General features: G+C 38.8%; 1 protein-coding gene across 3 annotated transcripts in view; it reads left to right on the forward strand.

Moving 5' to 3' along the window:
• Positions 1 to 1,722: 1,722 nt before the first annotated feature.
• Positions 1,723 to 22,509, forward strand: part of LOC106082218 (protein TRC8 homolog) — a 32,221-nt gene continuing 11,434 nt past the window's right edge. The window contains exons 1-2 of one of the 3 annotated variants that reach the window (XM_013244601.2): positions 1,723 to 1,854; positions 2,236 to 3,021. In XM_013244601.2, the coding sequence (XP_013100055.1) occupies positions 2,670 to 3,021 (352 nt within the window). In that variant the 5' untranslated portion in view covers positions 1,723 to 1,854; positions 2,236 to 2,669. Of the gene's footprint in view, positions 3,022 to 22,204; positions 22,254 to 22,509 lie in introns of those variants that run through there. The other 2 variants (XM_013244603.2, XM_059363494.1) reach the window with 2 other exon arrangements.

Genomic DNA, 22,509 nt, shown 5'->3' on the forward strand with positions numbered 1-22,509 from the left:
AAAATTAAACAATTTTTAGCTTTGGCGACCAAAAATTCTACTTAGCGTGTGGCAATACAGAATGACTTTTCCGCGTTGCTTTTATGGAATTCGTGTACAGATTTGTATTTTTGTAACGCGACGCACAAATCCAATGCTCAACGCCTCCATTCTGTTTTGGTCTTAACGCTATTATCTTATTTGTTATTGTTTTTAATAGCTGGATTTACTAGGATAAAACCAGGATTGACTTATGAGGTGATGGCATGCGAACAGCTGAGTACAACTTTTTTTATTTTTTTTTTTTTTCTGTAAATCTAAATGTCAAAGGCTTGATAACACAGCTGTGATTTTTTTCTAAATACGATATTCCACACATAAGGAACAAAACAGTGTTATAAGGGTGAATTTACAAATATTAAAAAAACATTTGAGAAAGACAAGTGTAAAACATGCTAATAATTATGTCATGCTAATGACCCTATCTCTTAATTGTACCATGGATGTATTTATTGTTGTTATTATTTTGCCGCCAAGACATATAACCCAGGTAGTGTACAACAAACCGCTGAGTATAATTTTTCTCGCGAAGTGCACTATCTGTCAACGAGTTTTGGTTGTGTAAGTTCATTATAGTTAATAACCACAATAGACTCAAATCTACTAATTATTGATTTTGACAGATAGTGCGCTCAATGTTTGGTTGCAAGGCGGATTTAAAAAGATGGTCTCACACAAACAACTGTTAACAGCCGGCCAGTTTGGACAGTATTAAGATGTCAGATTTTTGTTTGCATCCTCTTTGTTGTAATCTTCTTTTTCGCATATTCTCTGCTCATGTACGTACACAAATTTCTTTTTGAGTGTTGGCAAAACGACGGTCTGGTTGATGGCAAGACGGCGGATTGCACCATATGATTTTTGGTTGTTGTAAAGGGTGACTTTTTTGAGGTTAGGATTTTCATGCATTAGTATTTGACAGATCACGTGGGATTTCAGACATGGTGTCAAAGAGAAAGATGCTCAGTATGCTTTGACATTTCATCATGAATAGACTTACTAACGAGCAACGCTTGCAAATCATTGAATTTTATTACCAAAATCAGTGTTCGGTTCGAAATGTGTTCATTCACCGTAACGTTGCGTCCAACAGCATCTTTGAAAAAATACGGTCCAATGATTCCACCAGCGTACAAACCACACCAAACAGTGCATTTTTCGGGATGCATGGGCAGTTCTTGAACGGCTTCTGGTTGCTCTTCACTCCAAATGCGGCAATTTTGCTTATTTACGTAGCCATTCAACCAGAAATGAGCCTCATCGCTGAACAAAATTTGTCAAAATTTGAACACATTTCGAACCGAACACTGATTTTGGTCATAAAATTCAATGATTTGCAAGCGTTGCTCGTTAGTAAGTCTATTCATGATGAAATGTCAAAGCATACTGAGCATCTTTATCTTTGACACCATGTCTGAAATCCCACGTGATCTGTCAAATACTAATGCATGAAAATCCTAACCTCTAAAAAATCACCCTTTACAAACGAGACCACCTTAATTGTTTCGCCATGGTTTGGATGTTGGGCAACTACTTCTACCTGTAAATTAACATATCTTGGTCTATGAGTAGTCTTGACTTTTTAATCGATTATTTGATTCGCTTAAAGTCGATTACCCGATATCATACTCGATTATTTGTTTAATCACTAAATATCGAATATTGACTTTGACAAAAAGTCGACCAATCGGTTAGACCAAAAAAAATTAGTCGAAAGTGAAGCAAAAATGATAAAATAATTTATAGAATATAAGAATATAATAAATACCCAATATACGTTTTCAAAATCAAAGCCTACAAACACCAAGTGCTACAGTAAATAAAAAAGAAAGAAAAAAACACATAGCCGAAAGTTCGGTGATTGAATCGTTTGTATAGTGGGTTTATGTCCGTCCGTCATCGTCTTGCTGTCATTGTGCATTGCGAAAAAAAGAAACGAACCTGACGGAGAGGCCTTTAACATTTCTTAGCATTTTAGCGTGCAGTTAATAATAGACCAATCCAAAGGAATCGGGAACTGAATTGAACTCTAGACAACATTTTCTACACCAAAACAGCGGTCGAGGTGACACTTGTGTTCTTCCACAAACTAACATACACACAACAGCACTACCAACCGAGCAATCAACAACCAACCATCTCCAACTAAATTAACCAAAGACAACAAACCAACCTAAAGAAGCATTCCTTTTTCAGACTGCACTCAAAGAATTCCTAGCAAGAAATATCATACACACACACATACACCGTAGCTGGCTCTTAGAGAAGGAAGACCTTGAGAATATTATTGCAAATAGCAATACGTGACGTGAGCTGCCCCTTTGCCTATCAAACAGCACAGCACATCAGCCAGCCGTTCATTTATTATATTGCAAAAACCCCATCAAAGACCAGACGCATTTCAAAATACGGCATACATTCGGCCAGTTAATGAGATAAAAATTTTTGTTGAATGTCGCTTGTTGTTGCTGCCCGTCTAGAAGTTACTTTTTTTTATTTGCAAAATCGTCAGCTGTGGAGGAGATTGTAAAACAACAACATTGCTGAGGTGGCCGGAAGAATTAATATATTTCGAAAGAAACTGTTTTCTCAACTGAGACGAAAAGCCCCACCGTCGACACCATCGCACAATGTCGATAAGAACCAAAGTTTTGGGCATGGTGGATGTGATGATGCGAGTGCCGCCCATTTTAGTTATAGATGAAATCCTTAAAATAGACATGGGTTGGCCCAGCAGCGGAGGAGGAGGCGGCGGAGGTGGTAGTGGTGCTAGCAGCCTTGGCGCCACTGTGACTGACGCCGTCACTGTAGAAGACGCTGCAGGCGTCGTCGAGTCCATAGTCTCCCCTGCCAGCGGTGGTGTTGGTGGTGCTGGTGTTTTAAGTCAATCCTTTGGAGGACTAGTCGATGAATTTGCAAAAGACACACACATCTCGGACCTGCTTGGACTAACATTAGTCAAATTTCTCATCTGTCTGTTGGGTGAGTGAGTTATTGCGGATTAATCATATGTTTTTTATTACTCTTTTTTTCTGTTTTCCCTATTTCATCATCTCGTTTTGCTGTTTGCATTCGTGTACTTGTTTATATTGTTGTTGGATTTTTGTTCATTCTACTTTGACCTGTGTGATGACAGAATGGCATCTCAAAACGAAAAACGAAAATTTTTGTTTTGCTTATTTATTTATTTTTCGTTTTTTGGTTGAGGGGGTGGTTGAGGGGGGGCACGCCACCATCAACCTGTTAGGCAAATCAATAAGAAATGCAAAAATTATAAACAAATTGCTTACACCACATGATGCTAAATGTTTTCAAAGGCAAATATTGCTTATATGTATTTATTTGCTTGCGTGAGTGTGCTAAACACAATGTATAAAAAAAAACTATGTGATTTTTTGTTTATTAAATCAGACCAGAGATGTCATGCGAATTCAAATAACACAGATATTGAGGTTTGTGAATGGTATCCGTCAGGCATCATTTTGAGTTTGGTAACTACCATTCTGGACCAAAGATTTATTTGTTCCATTTGGAGACATATTATAGGACTTTTTTAACGTCATTCCATTAAGCAGCCAAATAATTAGTTTTTTTGTCTTGGAATGACGGACAGTATTGGCATAATTTTATATAAATTAAATTAAAATAAAAAAATTAATTCCTAAGCCAATATGCGTTCATAACAATCAAGTATTTTCGTAATATTTTATGATCATTTAACGAAGAAAAGTGAATTTTAATGACATCGACATAAAACCGCACCTACTTTTGAAAGTAGTAGGCTTATCACCACATTTAAGTCGATCTAGTCATGTCCGTCCGTCCGTCTGTCGAAAGCACGCTAACTTCTGAATTAGTAAAGCTAGGCGCTTGAAATTTTTCACAAATACTTCTCATCATTGTAGATCGGTTGGGATTGTAAATGGGCCATATCAGTCCATCAGGTATAGCTACCATATAAACTGATCTTTGATCTTGACTTCTTGAGCCAATAGAGGGTGCAATTCTTATCCGATTTGGCTGAAATTTAACAAGAAGTCATTTGTTATGACTTCTTTAACTACCAGAGGGCGCAATTCTTATCCGAGTTGGCTGATATTGTGCATGAGTAATTTGTTATGACTTCCAACAACTGTGCTAAGTATGGTTTAAATCGGCGCAAAACTCGACTAGCTACCGTATAAAACGATCTTGGATTTTTTTTTATTTATTTATTTCACTTCATGCAATGCGAAGCCATCAGGCCTATAAATAATCACACGATGCATAAGACGTACTTTTTCTAACATAAGTTAAAAAACTACTCAAACCTGATTTTTACTTCTTGAGCCATTAGATGGTGTTATTCTCATACGATTTGGCTAAAATTTTGCTTGAGGTATTTTGCTATGACTTCCAAGCAACTGTGCTAAGCATGGTTTTAGTCGATACATAACCTGATATAGCTGTCATATAAACCGATCTGTGATCTTGACTTTGTAGTCCTCTAGAGGGCCTCATTTTTATCCGATTTAGCTGAAGTTTTGCATGAAATGTGTTGTTGTTGTTGTATCAGTGTTGTACACTGAGGCGGCAGCCCTTGCCGATGAAGGAATCCATCGGGTCAATCCGGTACGAACAACCAGCTGCCATGGGATTGAAATGTTTTGTTTTGATTTCCAACAATTGTAATAAGTTTGGTTCAAATCGGTCCATAATCTGGTAAAGCTGCCATATAACCGATCTTGGATCTTAACTTCTTCAGCAACCAGAGGGCGCAATTCTTATCCAATTGGGCAGAAATTTTGCATAGAGTACTTTGTTTTGATTTCCAACAACTGTGGTAAGTTTGGTTTAAATAGGGCCATTACCTGATACAGCTTCCATACAACCTGATCTTGGATTTTGACTTTTTGATGCACTAGATGGCGCAATTCTTATCGCATTTGGCTGAAATTTTGTATGAAGTGCTTTGTTATGACTTCCAACAACTATGCTAAGTATGGTTTAAATCAGTTCATAACTTGAAATACTTGCCATATAAACCGATCTTGGATCTTGACTTCTTGAGCCACTAGATGGCGCAATTTTCATCCGATTTGGCTGAAATTGAGCATGAAGTGTATTTTATGATATAGGTGCCATATTAACCCATCTTGTATCTTGACTTCTTGAACCAATAGGGGGCGCAATTCTCATCTCATTTGGCTGAAATTTTGTATGAAGTGTTTTTTGTTGTGACTTCCAAAAACTGTGCAAAATATGGTTCAAATCGGTACATAACCTGATATAGCTGCCATATGAACCGATGTGGGATCTTGATTTCTTAAGCCTCTGAAGGCGCAATTCTTATCCGATTTGGCTGAAATTTTGTACAATGGCTTCTCCCATGATATTCAACATGTGTGTTTAATATGGTCTGAATAGGCAGTACAGGAGATGTGGCATTATAAGAGCATGAACCAGTCGTTCCTTAATATATCGAGGTAATACTAAGTTAGTGCTATAAAGCTGGCGCAAGCCAAGAGTTATCTTGGCGACAACATTATGTGCAATCATTCGATTTTCACATTGAATATCATGAACAAATCCTTTTTCATCCCCATTATATACCAGCCTCAACGCCTGAAGTAACATTTGTTCTGAAGAAAAGAGCCTTAATCTTTGCCGCATTCACAGACAGACGTCTAGTTGTTTTTGCAGTCTTCATTCAATAAAAAGTCCAAAAAACCATCGATATAGCTCTCATTTTATGTGCTTTAAAATCCTTTATTTGTCCGTCTATCCTCTGTCTATATTTTTTTGCCCATAACTGTATATTTTAACAATTAAGAGCGTGCTAAGTTCGGCCGGACCGAATCTTATATACCCTCCACCATGGATCGCATTTGCCGAGTTCTATGCGCGGTATCTCTTTTTAGGCAAACAAAGAATATGGAATAAGAAATATTATGATATTGGAGCTATATCCAGTTATAGTCCGATTCGGACCATAAATGAATGCTGAACTTTGTAGAAGTCATTGTGTAATATTTCAGTTCATTTGGATAAGAATTGCGCCTTGTAGGGGCTCAAGAAGCAAAATCGGGAGATGGATTTATATGGGAGCTGTATCAAGCTTTTGATCGATTCAGACCATATTGGACACGAATGTTGAAAGTCATGAGAGAAGACGTTGCGCAAAATTTCTACCAAATTTGATGAGAATTACGCCCTCTAGAGGGTCAACAAGTCAAGATCCCAGATCGGTTTATAAGGCAGCCATATCAGGTTATGTAACGATATGCACCATACTTTGCACAGTTATTGGAAGTCATTACAAAACACCTCATGCAAAATTTCAACCAAATCGGAAGAGAATTGCACGCTTTATTGGCTCAAGAAGTCAAGATCCAAGATCGGTTTATATGACAGATATACCAGATTATGAATCGATTTGAATCGTACTAGGCGCAGTTGTTGGAAGTGACATCAAAACACTACGTGCAAAATTTTAGTCAAATCGGACGAGAATTGCGCTTTTTCTAGAGGCTCAAGAAGTCAAGACACAAGATCTGTTTATATGGCAGCTATATCAAAACATGGACCGCTTTGAATCATACTTAGCGCAGTTGTTGGTAGTAATGCCAAAACACCACGTGCAAAATTTAAGTAAAATCTAGAGGCTCAAGAAGTCAAGACCCAAGATTGATTTATACGGTTTATATGGCAGCTATATCAAAACATGGACCGATTTGGCCCATTTACAATCCCAACCGACCTACACCAATAAAAAGTATTTGTGCAAAATGTGCAAAAAAAGCGGCTAGCTTTACTCCTTCGAAAGTATGGATGCTTTCGACAGACAGACGGACGGACTTGTCTAGATCGACTTAAAATGTCATGACGATCTTCTTCTGCCTTTGCTTGGGCTTCTCCTGCAAAATATTGGGTTGCCCAAAAAGTAATTGCGGATTTTTTAAAAGAAAGTAAATGCATTTTTAATAAAACTTAGAATGAACTTTAGTCAAATATACTTTTTTTACACTTTTTTTCTAAAGCAAGCTAAAAGTAACAGCTGATAACTGACAGAAGAAAGAATGCAATTACAGAGTCACAAGCTGTGAAAAAATTTGTCAACGGCGACTATATGAAAAATCCGCAATTACTTTTTGGGCAACCCAATACGTGCTGACTTGAGAAATTACACCACTAACTTGTTTTTTTTTTAACGAATGGGACTTTTGAAATCTGGCTTTTAGTCTATAAATAAATGGAGGGTATTGGACTGTTCCTCATGTGTCTTTTCTTGGATCTGATGCATTTTAAATATCTATTCTGGTTCAATTGCTATACTCAGTCTTATGAGGGCATCTCATTATGACCAGGTGTTAATTCGAGTGGTTTTAGTAATTCCTCAATGCATTTTCCAGTTTTTGCTTCATTAAATACTAAACATGCTTGATGGGGCTCAGGTCTTAGATCAAAAAAACATACGAGCCCAGTCATTCTCTCAATGAGCTTGCTGTATCTTTGTATTTGTTACATTGTTGTAGGATCTAATGAGCTGGTAACAGTATACTCCAAATATTTAACAGTATTGTCTACTAACTAAAGCATGACTTGACAACCATCATTCACACTAAAAACGTGTCCCCCTTTGTTTCCTAATGGATCGTGGTTCGTGGGAGAAACACAAATGCAATTCATTGAAAATGTTTGTGCGAAAGTTACCTTTCTCCTTTGAACATTGTGATATCAAAATGGCATTAAATTTTAAATTTTCATTCTGCTGTGCCTTATCCAAAATAATTTGTTCATTCAAAACAAATAAGACAAAAAAAAAGAATGGAAAAACGTAAAAACAATTGCAATGCGATGATATTGGTTTCTTTTCATTCTATAAACTTACAAATGTGGTGCTGATAACGAATCTACGTACTATTTTGGTTATTTGGTCGGCCGGGGCGGATTTGAATGGATTTGTGTCTTGTTATCACTATCAGCTATCGCCCGCCAAAGCCCCATAAACGCAATCCACTGCTATATTATTATTGGAGAATTTTTATAAAAATAAACCATAATAAATTTTTGTTTACCAAAAATATGCATAATGACGTTGTATAGGTCGAGTTTAAGCTATAAAAATATATAATAATTAGCCGAACCTGGCCCGGTCCGCTGCGCCTTCTTTTACTCTCTAATATCTTTTTTATGGCTGGGACACATCGCCTTGAATGTGTATTCCGAATTCGTCTTATGCATAATGACGTTGTGTAGGTCGAGTTTAAGCTATAAAAATATATAATAATTAGCCGAACCTGGCCCGGTCCGCTGCGCCTTCTTTTACTCTCTAATATCTTTTTTATGGCTGGGACACATCGCCTTGAATGTGTATTCCGAATTCGTGCCATTGTAGCCTATGTCCGCCTATAACGCTGAACGCCTGCGTTCAAAACCTGGCGATAATATCGGACAAAATTTAAAGCGTTGGTGATCTCCACTTTTTAATGTTGGCTACATTTGCCATGCATGGTGATGTAAAAAATTGTCCCCAAAGAGATGTCGCACTGCGGCACGCCATTCGGACTCGGCTATAAAAAGATTCCCTTATCATTGGCTTTAAACTTGAATCGAAAAGCTTTTATTGATGTGTGAGAAGTGTGTCCCTTCTCGGTTCCAGGGTAAACTTTTACCTCACTCCCAAATACCTTTATTTTGAATCCTATATTATAGTATTGATAAATATTTACGTTTTAGAGAGGCACTTGGACCTTAATGTAGATATACGCTTCGTGCTCTACTTTCAAATACATTTTATATGAGCCCCATAATGACATGATCGGTAAATAAATTATGTTTGAGGGTGGAATGGACCCCAGGGATTTTGTCCCAAAAATGAGTATCAATTTCCCGAAAATCAATCAATTTCAACATCAAATAGCTTTTATATAATAGGGAGGTGTTTTCGGTTGGGGCAGTTCCCAAAACACATGCCTCTTCAATTGGATATAAAATTTGTTGTTTTCTCTCAAGCACCTTTCGTTCATGTTGTCAGAATGGATGAAGAAGCTCCAGCAAAGAAGTCTTTTGAAGGCAAACACGGTGGTACACGCCAACCCGGGAAGACCAAAAGCCCGATGGAAAGATCAAGTTGTGGGAGACACCTCGAAACTTGGTGTCAGATATTTTAGAATGAGCGCAGAAGTTCGAGACGCTTGGAACGCTATTCTACGTTCGGCTAGTGGAACAAATATTCTATCATAGCCAATTAAAGTTAAGTACCTTTGGTTCTTTATTGTCGTGATTGGTCTATATACCTATTTGCCTGGTTTTGGACGGCCACCAAGGCACCCGACCCCAACATTTGAAACCATGTTTTGTTTTGACTGTAAGAGTGCAAAAAATTTTGAACGAATCGCATTACCAATCTTTTGAAAATTAAGGTAATGAGAAGTGCTTTTTAGGGGAGGGATGGCACTCAGACATTTCGACTTAAATATGGATATCAAATTGGTGCTGCACTCCCAAATCCATTTAATGTGGGCCCCATATTGCCATGGTTAGTAAATAAATGTTTGGAGGATGTTTTGGGGCGGCCACCGTCACTTTGCCCTGAAAATAGTTATCAAATTCGTTCTTTACTCCAAAATACTGTTGATTTGCCACTATCGTAAATGAAGTTCAGTTTAGGGAGTGCTTTTGGGCGTACCCCAAAACACTTGGCTCCAAAATTGGATATCAATTTCGTTTCCTACTCTCAAATACCTTTCATTTGAGTCCCATACGGCCACCAAGGCACCCGACCCCAACATTTGAAACCATGTTTTGTTTTGACTGTAAGAGTTCAAAAAATTTTGAACGAATCGCACTACCAATCTCCGAGATCTAGTGGCTTTGAAAATTAAGGTAATGAGAAGTGCTTTTTAGGGGATGGATGGCACTCAGACATTTCTACTCAAATAAGGATATCAAATTCGTGCTGCACTCCCAAATCCATTTAATGTGGGCCCCATATTGCCATGGTTAGTAAATAAATGTTTGGAGGATGTTTTGGGGCGGCCACCGTCACTTTGCCCTAAAAAAAAGTTATCAAATTCGTTCTTTACTCCCAAATACCGTTGATTTGCCACTATCGGAAATGAAGTTCAGTTTAGGAAGTGCTTTTGGGCGTACCCCAAAACACTTGGTTCCAAAATTGGATATCAAATTCGTTTCCTACTCTCAAATACCTTTCATTTGAGTCCCATATTGTCATAATGGGTCAATCAATCAATTTAACTTATTTTTGGAAGAAAAGCGCCACCTAGAATTGAACATGGTCGGCTAATATGCCCATTTGGGGGTGGGGCGACCTCCTATTATTTGGACCTAATTTTTTATGCCATATTTGTTATCTTCTGCCTAATACTTTTCATTTGAGTCCCATATTGACATGAACTTCGAATATATCTCTTTAGAGAAGTTTTTGTGTTGGGGAGGCTCGCTGAGTACTTGGAACCAAATTTTATTACTATATTCGTTTTCTAGTCTCCAATACCTTTTATTTGGTACCCATATTGTGCCTATCGGTCCACTTTGAACGTCGAATACATCTGTTTAGTGGAGTTTTTGTGTTGGGGAGGCTCGCTGAGTACTTGGAACCAAATTTTAATACAATATCGTTTTCTAGTCTCCAGTACCTTTCATTTGGTACCCATATTGCGCCTATTGATCCATTTTTGGTTTTGGATGGCGCCCCCATCCGATATCTAAAAATTATATAGCCTAGCCAGATAAACTAACACAATGTATGAAAATTTGAAGAAAATTGGTTCAGCCATTTTTGATTCTACGAAACAAACAAAAAAACCAAGTCCCATTTAGTCATGATGGGTCATATGGCCATATAAGGCGTTTTTGGCGGGTTAGCTGAACCCGAACTGAACTTCGATCTGATTTAGTATGCCAGATTCGTAATCTACTCCCGAATACCTTTCATTTGAGGCCCATATTGACATGAACGCCCAATATGTCTGTTTGGGGGAATTTTAGGCTTGGGGCAGCCCGATGTGTACTTAGACCCAAATTTTAATATCGTATTCGTATTCTATTTTCCAATACCTTTCATTTGATACCCATATTGTCCCGATCGGTCCACTTTTAATTTTGGGTGGTGTTTTTGGGTAAAGGGGGCGGGGCCGCCCAAACACATGACCCCAAAATAGGTTATCAAATTCGTTTTCTCAGCTCAAATACCTTTCATTTGAGCCACATATTGGCATTGTCGAAAAATTTTTTCCCTTTGGGGGTATTTTGGGAAAGGAGTAGACCCCCAGAAAATTGGTCCCGAAAATGGGTATCAATTCTTGCTCTGCCCCCCCCCCCCCCAATACCTTTCATTTAAGCTCCACATTGACATGGTCGGTAAATATGCCCGATTTAGGGGGGTTTTGGGGATTGGGGTGGTCCCCCAAACAATAAGCCTGGAAAATATATCAGCAACGTGCTCTATTCTCATATATCTATATATCATTTATTTGAACCCCATATTGTCATTGCCCTCAAATTCGTTTTCTAATCTAAGTCAGCAAATATGTCCGGTTTGGGGTATTGGCCCTAAAAACTATGCATATTTAGTTCCACTCTCTTTAAGACCTAAATTGTCTTGGTGAGCAAATACGTCCTATATGGGCGTTGGCCCCTAATTTTGATATCAGATACGTGGTCTACTCCCACTTACCTTTAATTTGAACCCCATATTTCCATAGTCGGCAGGGCGGCCACTCAGTGAGTTGGCCTTGAAAATATATATCGGATTCGGGTTCCACTTTAAAAACCCTCTTATTTGAGCTTCATATTGCAATAGTCAGAAAATACTATTTGGGTGGTGTTGTGAAGATGGGGTGGCCCCATAGACACTTTTCCCGAATATTGATATTAGTGTGCTTTACTCCCAAAGACCATATTTCTATGGTCGTAAATTTTTCCCCTTTGGGGGATGTTTTTGGTGAGAGGCGGCCCCCCAAACACTTGGTCCATATTTGGATATCAGATTCGTATTCTACATTCAAATATCTTTTATTTAAGCCCCATATTCCCATTGTCAGTAAATAAATAAGTTCTGTTTGGGGGGTGTTTTGGGAAAGGGGTGGACCCCCAGAAACGTGGTCCCACATTTGGATATCAGATTCGTATTCTACTCGCAAATGCCTTTCATTTGAGTCCAATATTGCCATGGTCGGTAAATATGTCCGATCTAGGGGTGGTTTGGGGCTTGGGGTGGTCCCCCTAGCACTTGGTCCGGCAAGTGGATATCAGATACGTTTTCTTATCCTAAATACCTTTCATTTGAGTCCTAAATTGTCGTGATTGGTCTAAATATATGTTTGGTAGGTTTTAGGGTGGGGCAGCCCCCCTAGTTACTCCATCCGAAATTGGGATACAAAATTTTTATTTTTTAGGGTGCTATATGAGAGCACACAAAATTTCGCCTAAGTCGCACCACCCATCTTCGAGATGTGGCGTTTCTGAAAATTAGGGTAAGGGGGAGGGTTCGCCCCCTTCAGATATCAAAAAATGTAGTACCCTATTTTCACCACGGGGTCATTATGCACCAAAAAAATCAGATATCAAAAAATGTAGTACCCTATTTTCACCACGGGGTCATTATGCACCATCTGTCAAAATTTCAAGAAAATCGGTTCAACCGTTTCTGAGTCTATAAGGAACACACAAACATACAAACAAGCACAAATTGATTTTTATATATAAGATTTATCACGTATAGAGTTTCATCTTGTGTGTTTAGACTTTAAAGTTGCTATCAAAAAGCAGTAACATTTAATAGGTCCTAAAATAAAGCATGTATCACTTGTTTGCCTATAGCAAGCTGGATGAATAAACTTATCGAAAAATAATCGAAAAGCGATAATTGACTTATATGTTTAAAATCAACCGCAGGTCCATATTAACTCATCCACATTTGCCCATGAACATTCCATTAAGGAGCAGGGGCAAACTTCTCACAATGACTGCTCTCTGATTCAAGTTTAAGCTCCGAGTCCGAACGGCGTGCCGCAACACGGCGTCTTTGGGGAGAAGTTTTTACAAGGCAAAGTACATCACAGATGTCGCCACCATTAGGAGGGGAACCACCTTTGCTTTTTTTTTTTTTGTGACGTTCTCGCCAGGCTTCGAATTTTTTATATTGGGTTGGCCAAAAAGTAATTGCGGATTTTTTAAAAGAAAGTAAATGCATTTTTAATAAAACTTAGAATGAACTTTAATCAAATATACTTTTTTTACACTTTTTTTCTAAAGCAAGCTAAAAGTAACAGCTGATAACTGACAGAAGAAAGAATGCAATTACAGAGTCACAAGCTGTGAAAAAATTTGTCAACGCCGACTATATGAAAAATCCGCAATTACTTTTTGGGCAACCCAATATAATTTAAAACTTTCCAATTGCACTTCTCTAAATCAAGCTTGTCGAATGTCTCATTATATTAATATCTCATCTATCATTTTCGACATCATCATCGACAACATCATCTGGTTATACTAGTTTATAATGAAACTGAATTTTCGTTATAAAAGCATTTTTAAACTGGACCGTGAATTATAATTGAAAATGGAGTTTAAAATAACTCACATTAGCCAGGCTTTAAGATTCCAGTTTTGAATTTAAAGCATGCAGCCTTAGCCTATCAAATTCGATTTGAACCTTAATGTTGGTAGCATAGAATTAAGTTATTGAAATGTCAGTTTTATACCTTTTGCATGCTTAATTAATGAGTTGCTTTGAGAGACTAGCATTGGAAACATTTCATCAGAACTGTATGCTGTCAAGTTTTCATATGATTTATTTTATATGCAATTTAAATGTATCTATTATCACCTAATCTAAAGTAGGTTCATGCTGCGTGAACTACTTTTGGCTGTGATAAAAACCGTAAGGTGGAAGCGGTCATATACTTATCATTTATTGCTTGTCAACAATTTGTTATCTGCCAAAATGCCACTATTTTGGCTCGTTTTTAGTTGGAAATGCTTATGCGAAATCACATTAGATCATAATTGTTTTGATATAAGTTAAGATTTCATAATCTAAAAATGGCAACAAATGGGCGCTTTTGGAAAATTTTTCAACTGCCAGTCATCAATTGCCACCACTACACTTCAACTACAGCATGGCATTACTATATGAGCACCACACGGATTGAAATTCTGAGGTACGATTTGTTTGGTGTTCAACGTCATCACGAGAAGTTCAGCTGGGAGCTACCGCGCCCGTCCACAAGTTTCGAGTGGTGGGATGCTTTGTATTGAGTAGACAGTGAAAGGCCGTCCTGTGATACTCATCAATACGAAGTATCTATGAAAAATTTCATTCCTTCAAACACTATCGTGATTTCGGCTATCTGTTGAACGAATGGACGAATATGGATAGACTGATTTTGCTCATTAACGACGATGGGTATAAAAATACCCATCGTCTACCGGGCCCGTCCACATGTTTCGGGTGGTGAGATGCTCTTTATGGAGTAGACAGTGAAAGGCCGTCCGACACAGGCTGTTCCTTAAATACTTATCACCTGTGATACTCGTTATGACAAGGCGAGTTATGAGAGGCCATTGAGGAATCATAACAAAGGGGAATATTCTGGAGGTTGCGATTCTCATTGCAAGGGTCTATGTATAGAAACCACTGCTTGCCGACTTCGGACAATAAATGCGCCTTTTATGGGCAGCTATATCCAAATCTAAACCGATCTGAGCCGAATTAAAGAAGTTTATCGACCGACTTAACACAACTCACTGTCCCAATTTTCAGCAAAATCAGATAATAAATGTGGCTTTTATGGGCCTAAGACCCTAAATCGGCGGATCCGTCCACATGTCATCTATATCCAAATCTGGACCGATCTGGGCCATATTGGAGAATGATATCGAAGGGCCTAATACAACTCACTGTTCCAAATTTCAGCAAAATCGGACAATAAATGTGGTTTTTATGGGCCCAAAACTCTAAATCGGCGGATCGGTCTATATGGGGGCTATATCAAGATATAGTCCGATATAGCCCATCTTCGAACTTAACTGGTTTATGGACAAAAAAAAAGAATCTGAGCAAAATTAAAGCTCAATATCTCTATTTTTAAAGACTGTGGCATGATTTCAACAGACAGACGGACGGACATGGCTAAATCGTCTTAGATTTTTACGCTGACCAAGAATATATATTCTTTATATGATGGGAAATAAATATTTCGATGTGTTGCAAACGGAATGACAAAATGAATATACCCCATTCCTTCGCTGCTGGTATAAAAATTAAGTACTCGGAGCAGGTCTGGTATAGACACATCTCGCCTGCGTCTGGCGCTAGTGACATCTACATGGAAGAACATAGAGGTCCGGTCAGTTACTACCCTACCCCAGTTACCTTCGGTGGGTATCTGGTAAGTTATGCAGCGCCAGTGAGGTCTCGTCAGCTCTGTGAGATGCAGTGGAATAATATTTAGATCTGTCGGAATGCCGCCCTCCGAACTGCGACCGGTTGCCTCCTCAGTTCTCATTTGGACCACCTCCATCAGGAGACAAAGATCCTACCACTGCGAAGACATAACTACTTGCTGTCAAAGCAATACCTTTTGGTTTGTTATCGCAGAGACCATCCAAATCATCACATTGTGGATAGACATCCAACGCTCAGAAGCCTTAAGGTAGATCTACATGATCTAGAGCGTGAGGTTGAGCGCTATAAGAGAGAACCTCTAGATCAAGCGGCATATCAAGCAAGTCAACAACGTTCATGCAGACACTGTAACAGATGCGGTAAATGGCTACCGGTTGAATTTAATCCTTGGTGAATGTAATATGATAACTTGTTATACTCGTATTTATAAGAAACTTTTGATGAAACTAAGTAGACTAGCTTGTTTCTTTAATGTTGTTTGTTTGAAAAATATAATAAAAAGAGTCAGTTTGTTGACAGAAGCTTTACAATTGTTTGCGGAAGAACATCACAGGACACGCCAATTGCTCTATTGTTAAAAGCGACACCCAATGTATTTGTATTCATTAAATCGGAAATAACTGATGAAGTCCGGGCGGCAGAAACAGAAGCAGCAGTCCCTGAAGTACCAGGAAATTGTCTTTGAACTGTATTTACAGGAACGGAAGCAGAAGAATTATAGACGGAAGGTACGGAAGTAATTACGGAAGGAGGCACTGAAGTCTGTGTTTGCCGAAGATTTGCACAGGATACGCCAATTTCGCTGTTATTAAAAGCGACACTCAATGTATTTCTAGATATTAAATCGGTTGAAGTCCGTGCGGCAGAAAAACAAGCGGCAGTTCCAAGAACCAATTCAGTTTGATTTGTGGACTCACCATTACATTGAAATGACTGAAGCAAATTTTCAGGATCGGCAGTTGCGGAATTAATAACGGGAGTTTCATTCAAAGTATTGGATGACATTGTAGTGACAGTTACAGATGAATTCCCAGCAGAATCAGAAGAAACCACATTTCCAGAAGGCAATTCAGTCTGCTTTGATGGACCACCGTTAACTTGCAAAGAATCATATAATGTTCTCAATTGTGCAATTGACGCTGTTTCTGGAAATTCCACATTTGAAGCTTTCAAAGCTGAAAGAATTCTTTCTCGAGTAGGGCGTGAATCCATATTTAAAAAAAAATTTTTTTTTTTTGAGTCTTCTTTTTTTTATTTATTTTTTTTTTTTTTTGGGAACCCCACACCTGAATTGTAAAGCTTCTGTCAACAAACTGACTCTTTTTATTATATTTTTCAAACAAACAACATTAAAGGAACAAGCTAGTCTACTTAGTTTCATCAAAAGTTTCTTATAAATACGAGTATAACAAGTTATCATATTACAGTGAACCACCGCCTCCCATTCCACCCGAAGAAATTGACCTTCCCCGGCAAACCAGAGTAGTTCTGGCTCAAATACGTTCCGGTAGAGACAGCCGCCTCAACTTCTACAGAGCAAGGATTGATGCCGACGTGCAAGAGGTATGTCGCGATTGTGACCAGAGACCACACGATACACATCACCTGTTTAACTGCCCAGCCAAGCCCACTTGACTCAGACCCAGATCCTTTTGGAAGCACCACATTCTAGTTGCAAAACAAACTGCTACAACAACAACAACCTCCGGTAGGTGGTTGTGTGTTAATGCCCGAGTTTAATTAATTAATTGAATACTGTCTGGTCATAATCGCCTGTTTCTATGAGACTTTAGTGCACAACAAGTTATATGGAGTTCTCCCCTAGATAACGACCAGCGGGGCATAGCTTTGGCAAACCAGATTGAAGGCTCCATGTTCTGCACAGTGAATGAGGATGCCTCAACTAGAATTCCTCATAATACTCAACATCAACCGACCTCCCGACTTCATAGCGCCTGACATTTATTAATCACAAGAAGACAAGAAGGCCAATTGGATCGTCTTCAGAGATTACACCAATCGCCGCTGACACATCCTCTTATGTGTTAGTTGCTGAGAGGAAATTCCGTGGCATTAACGCAGCAATCGTTCGCTGTATACCACCCGGTTGAATACACCAAGGGGTTGTGGGATTGACCCGATGTATTCCTTCATTTCCTTCATTCAACAACAAGAACTAATTTCCCGGCGCAGGTAGTGGTACTCGTCAAGGGATTCGTTGCACGGGCCACACAAACCCGATAAATCGGCGTACTGAATCTAGAAATAAACAGGGTACATAAACGGAATATTTGACTTGGCACCTGAAACTATGTAACTTTGGTACCGCTTTAGGCAAGCTGTGGTATACTGTTAAATCACTCTCAAACCCCAGAAGAAATGATGAAATGACCTCAATCACTTTTGGCAACATAACTGTTACTGACCCGTAGAAATGCGCCAGGTTGTTCAACCGTCAATTAATGGATCATCCCGAGAGGGACAAGGCTAGGAGGATAGTCATTGGGCGTATACGTGGTCTCCGAGCCAAAGAACAACCATCACAATTTACCGTGGACTAACGGTAGCCGGTTGTACGTACCAGATTAACTCGATGAATTCCTCCATCGGCAAGGGCTGCCGCCTCGGTGTACAACAACAACAACCATGGTTAAGTTACGAATGTCATCAATGGCTCCAAGCCATCCAAGGAGTTGGGCCGGACGGAATCTCTGCACTGATGCTGAAGAATCTGGATCAACCTGAAGTCGAGTACCTTACAACTGTCCTCAACATGTCGTTGAACATTCTTATAGTACCCGATGCCTGGAAGATGGGCAGAGTGATTCCGCTACTGAAGCCTGGAAAGGATCCGAGTAAGGGGGAGTCGTACAGACCGATCTCCCTACTCCCACCAGTAGCTACGACGCTTGAGGCAATACACCTCCCGATGTTCGATGGAGAAATTCCATTTACCGAGCATCAGTATGGAGTTCGAAGACTGCCTAGCACAACAACTGCTTTGATGGACGGAGTCATACCGATACAGAAGCCTGGAAGGGACCCGAGTAAGGAGGAGTCGTTCAGACCGATCTACCTACTCTCACCAGTAGCCAAGACGCTTGAGGCAGTACTCCTCCCGAGCTTCGTTGGAGAATTTTCATTTGCCAAGCATAGATTTCGAAGACTGCATAGCACAGCAACTGCTTTGCATGCCATCACCGCACACCTTTGCCCAGGCTTCAGTCAGCACAGGCCATGTAGTAGGACTGTCCTCGTGGCACCGGACCAAACAAAGGCATTTGACATGGTCGGGCATATCAAACTATTTAGGAGTATATATAATTGTAACACATTTGTTTTGCCCGAGGAGGCTTATGTATTGGTATTAAGAATAATATAAATAAATAAATTTTGTACAACGTTTTCATAGAAGACCTTAAACATACGTGCCAAATATAGTCTGAATCGGTCCATAACCTGATATTACTCCCAAAGGAGGCGATTTCCTTATTTTACTTCTTGAACCCCCATAGGGTGCAATCCTTTTCCGAGTTGGTTGAAATTTCGTACAGTGCCTTCTACTATGGTCTCCAACATTAAAAAAAATTATAGTCCGAAAGCGGCCCATAGCTGAATAAAGCTCCAATAGCATAGCAATTTTTATCCATTATACTTTGTTTTCCTATAAAGAGCTACATATCAGGCAAAGAACTTCACGAATTCGGTTCTACGGTCCTTGAAGGGTATATAACACTCGACCCGGCCTAACTTAGGACGCTTTTACTTGTTATATCCTCCACCATAGGATGGGAGTATACTAATTTCGTTATTCTGTTGGTAACACCTCGAAATATACGTCTTAGGCCCCATAAAGTATATATATTCTTGATCGTCATGACATTTTAAGTCGATCTAACCATGTCCGTCCGTCTGACCTTCCGTCCGTCTATCTGCCGAAAGTACGCTAACTTTCGAAGGTGTTAAGCTAGCCGCTTGATATTTTGCACAAATAGTACCTATTAGTGTAGGTCGGTTGGAATTGTAAATGGGCCAAATCGGCCCATGTTTTGATATAGCTGCCATATAAACCGATCTTGGGTCTTAACTTCTTGTGCCTCTAGAGGGCGATATTCTCATCCGATTTGAATGAAATTTTGCATGTGGTATTTTGGTGTCACTTTTTAACAACTGCGCTAAGTATGGTTCAAATCGGTCCATGTTTTGATATAGCTGGCATATGAACCGATCTGGGGACTTGACTTCTTGAGCCTCTAGAGGGCGCAATTCTTATCCGATTTGGCTGTAATTTTGCACGTAGAGTTTTATTTTAGTTTTCAAAAACTGTACAATGTATGGTTCAAATCGGTTCATAACCTGATATAGCTGGCATATAAACCGATCTTGGGTCTTGATTTCTTGTGCCTCTAGAGGGCGCTATTTTCATCCGATTTGAATGAAATTTTGCACATGATGTTTTAGTATCACTTCCAACAACTTTGCTAAGTATGTCTTAAATCGGTTAATAACCTGATATAGCTGCCATACAAACCGATCTTGGGTCTTGATTTCTTGAGCCCCTAGAGGGCGCTATTCTTATGCGATTTGGCTGTAATTTTACACGTGGTGTTTTATTATAGTTTTCAAAATCTGTACTATGTATGGTTCAAATTGGTTCATAACCTGGTATAGCTGCTATATAAATCGATCTGGGATCTTGACTTGTTGAGCCTCTAGAGGGCGCAATTTTCATCCTATTTGGCTGAAATTTTGCATGAGTTGTTTTGTTATCACTTTCAATAACTGAGCTAAATATATCACAAATCGGTACATAACCTAATATAGCTGCCATATAAACCGATCTGGGATCTTGACTTCTTGAGCGTCTAGAGGGCGCAATGCTCATCCGATTTGGCAGAACCTTTGTACAACTGCTTCTCCCATGACGTTCAACATACGTATCCAATATGGTCTTAATCGATCTATAGCTTGATACAGCTCCCATTTAAACCGATCTCCCGATTTTGCTTCTTGAGCCTCTACAAGACCCAATTCTTATACGAATGGACTGAAATATCGGATCGGACTATAATTTGTTATAGCTCCAACAGCATAATAGTTCTTATTCATTATTCTTTGTTTGCCTAAAAAGAGATACCGAACAAAGAACTCGACAAATGCGATCCATGGTGGTTGGTATATAACATTCGACCCGGCCGAACTTTTTATTTTAATTAGGGCCCATTGTGGTCGCGAAACCACAATAAAAAATTAATTTTCATAATATGATAAACCTCATTAAAAATAAAAATCTAATCGTGTCGGTCAAGTTTGTTAGTTCTCGTTCTATGATCAATACCTTTATATTCGAGGGAATATTTCAAATTTTCAAAAAAATTAATGTTGCATGTGTCCTACTATATCTTAAATGAATGAAAAAAGTACAATTGGCTTTATATTCAACAAATTTTTTTTTTAATAAATGCATTGCTAAAAGGCGATTGCTAGTTGGCCGGCATTTAGAATTTGTAATTTTAATGAATTTTTTTTTAATGTCTTTGAGAAAATGATTAGGCATTCGTTCTATTTGCAGGGAAAATGCAGTAAAAATACTTCGTCATATACCCAGTTGCATATATTTAGTTTTTTGTTCTGCTTCAATTAAGCTGCTTTATCCATAACAGCAATTGGATTATATGTCAGACCGCTTTTTATACACACCACCGTAGGATAGGGGGTATTTTCATTTAGTCATTCCGTTTGCAACACACCGAAATATCCATTTCCGACCCTATAAAGTATACATGTTCTTGAACAGCGTAAAAATCTAAGACGATCTAGCCTTATAGACCGATCCGCCGATTTAGGGTATTAGGCCTATAAAAGCCATATTTATTATCCGATTTTGCTGATGGGCCACCCGACATCATTCTTCAATTTGGCCTAGATCGGTCTAGATTTGGATATAGCTGCCATATAGACCGATCTCTAGATTTAAGGTTTTGGGCCCATAAAAGGGGCACTTATTATCCGATTTTACCGAAATTTGGGATAGTAAGTTGTGTTAGGCTCTTCAACAACTTTCTGCAATTTGGCCCAGATCGGTTCAGATTTGGATAAAGCTGCCATATAGACTGATCTCTCGATTTAAAGTCTTGGTCCCATAAAAGACACATTTATAATCCGATTTCGCTGAAATTTGACACAGTGACTATATTTGGATATGGATTCCACAAAGACCAATATTTTGTTCTACAAAAATGAACAATGACTTGTACTTGTTATTCCACTCAATATCCGTGTCGAATTTGGTTCAAATCGGACCATATTTCCATAAATCGGACCATATATTGATAAAGCTGCTATGGGGGCATAAGGTATGCATTTTTCACCGGGTTGTGATGAAAGGAGGTGTACATATATACCCGTGGTGTTGGGTATCCAAAGTTCGGCCCGGCTGAACTTAATGCCTTTTTACTTGTTTTTCTTTATCAAAACAAAAGCCTTTTATACTTTCTGTTTCACACCTTGTTCGCATTGCATTTTCTATAAATTTTCATTTAGTTTTTGTGCAGTGATTGTGTAATTTTTAGTATTTGTTATGAATTTTAGATTCTCTTAGATTATTTGTCGATTCTTTGAAATGAAATGAAAGTGTATGAAGACAGAGGGTTTATATAGTTCACAATGTTGCTATATAGTGTTGCGCTGCTAGATCTGCATAAGATTCTATACGGCACGGGATAGCTGTAAGCATCACACAGGCTGGAACATTGAGGCCCGATGTGTGTTCATTGCTGTCAAGAGAAGCTTAGCTGTGAGCTACTGGGAGAATCGCCACATCCACATGAAAATGGGGCTACAACTACTACTACTAGTTGTAGTAGTTGTTGGGCTTGAATTGCCCAAAAATTAATTGCGGATTTTTCACATAGTCGGCGTTGACAAATTTTTTCACAGCTTGTGACTCTGTAATTGCATTCTTTCTTCTGTCAGTTATCAGCTGTTACTTTTAGCTTGCTTTAGAAAAAAGTGTAAAAAAAAGTATATTTGATTAAAGTTCATTCTAAGTT

Source organism: Stomoxys calcitrans, chromosome 2, assembly GCF_963082655.1.
Source record: "Stomoxys calcitrans chromosome 2, idStoCalc2.1, whole genome shotgun sequence".
In the NCBI taxonomy this organism is placed as follows: domain Eukaryota; kingdom Metazoa; phylum Arthropoda; class Insecta; order Diptera; family Muscidae; genus Stomoxys; species Stomoxys calcitrans.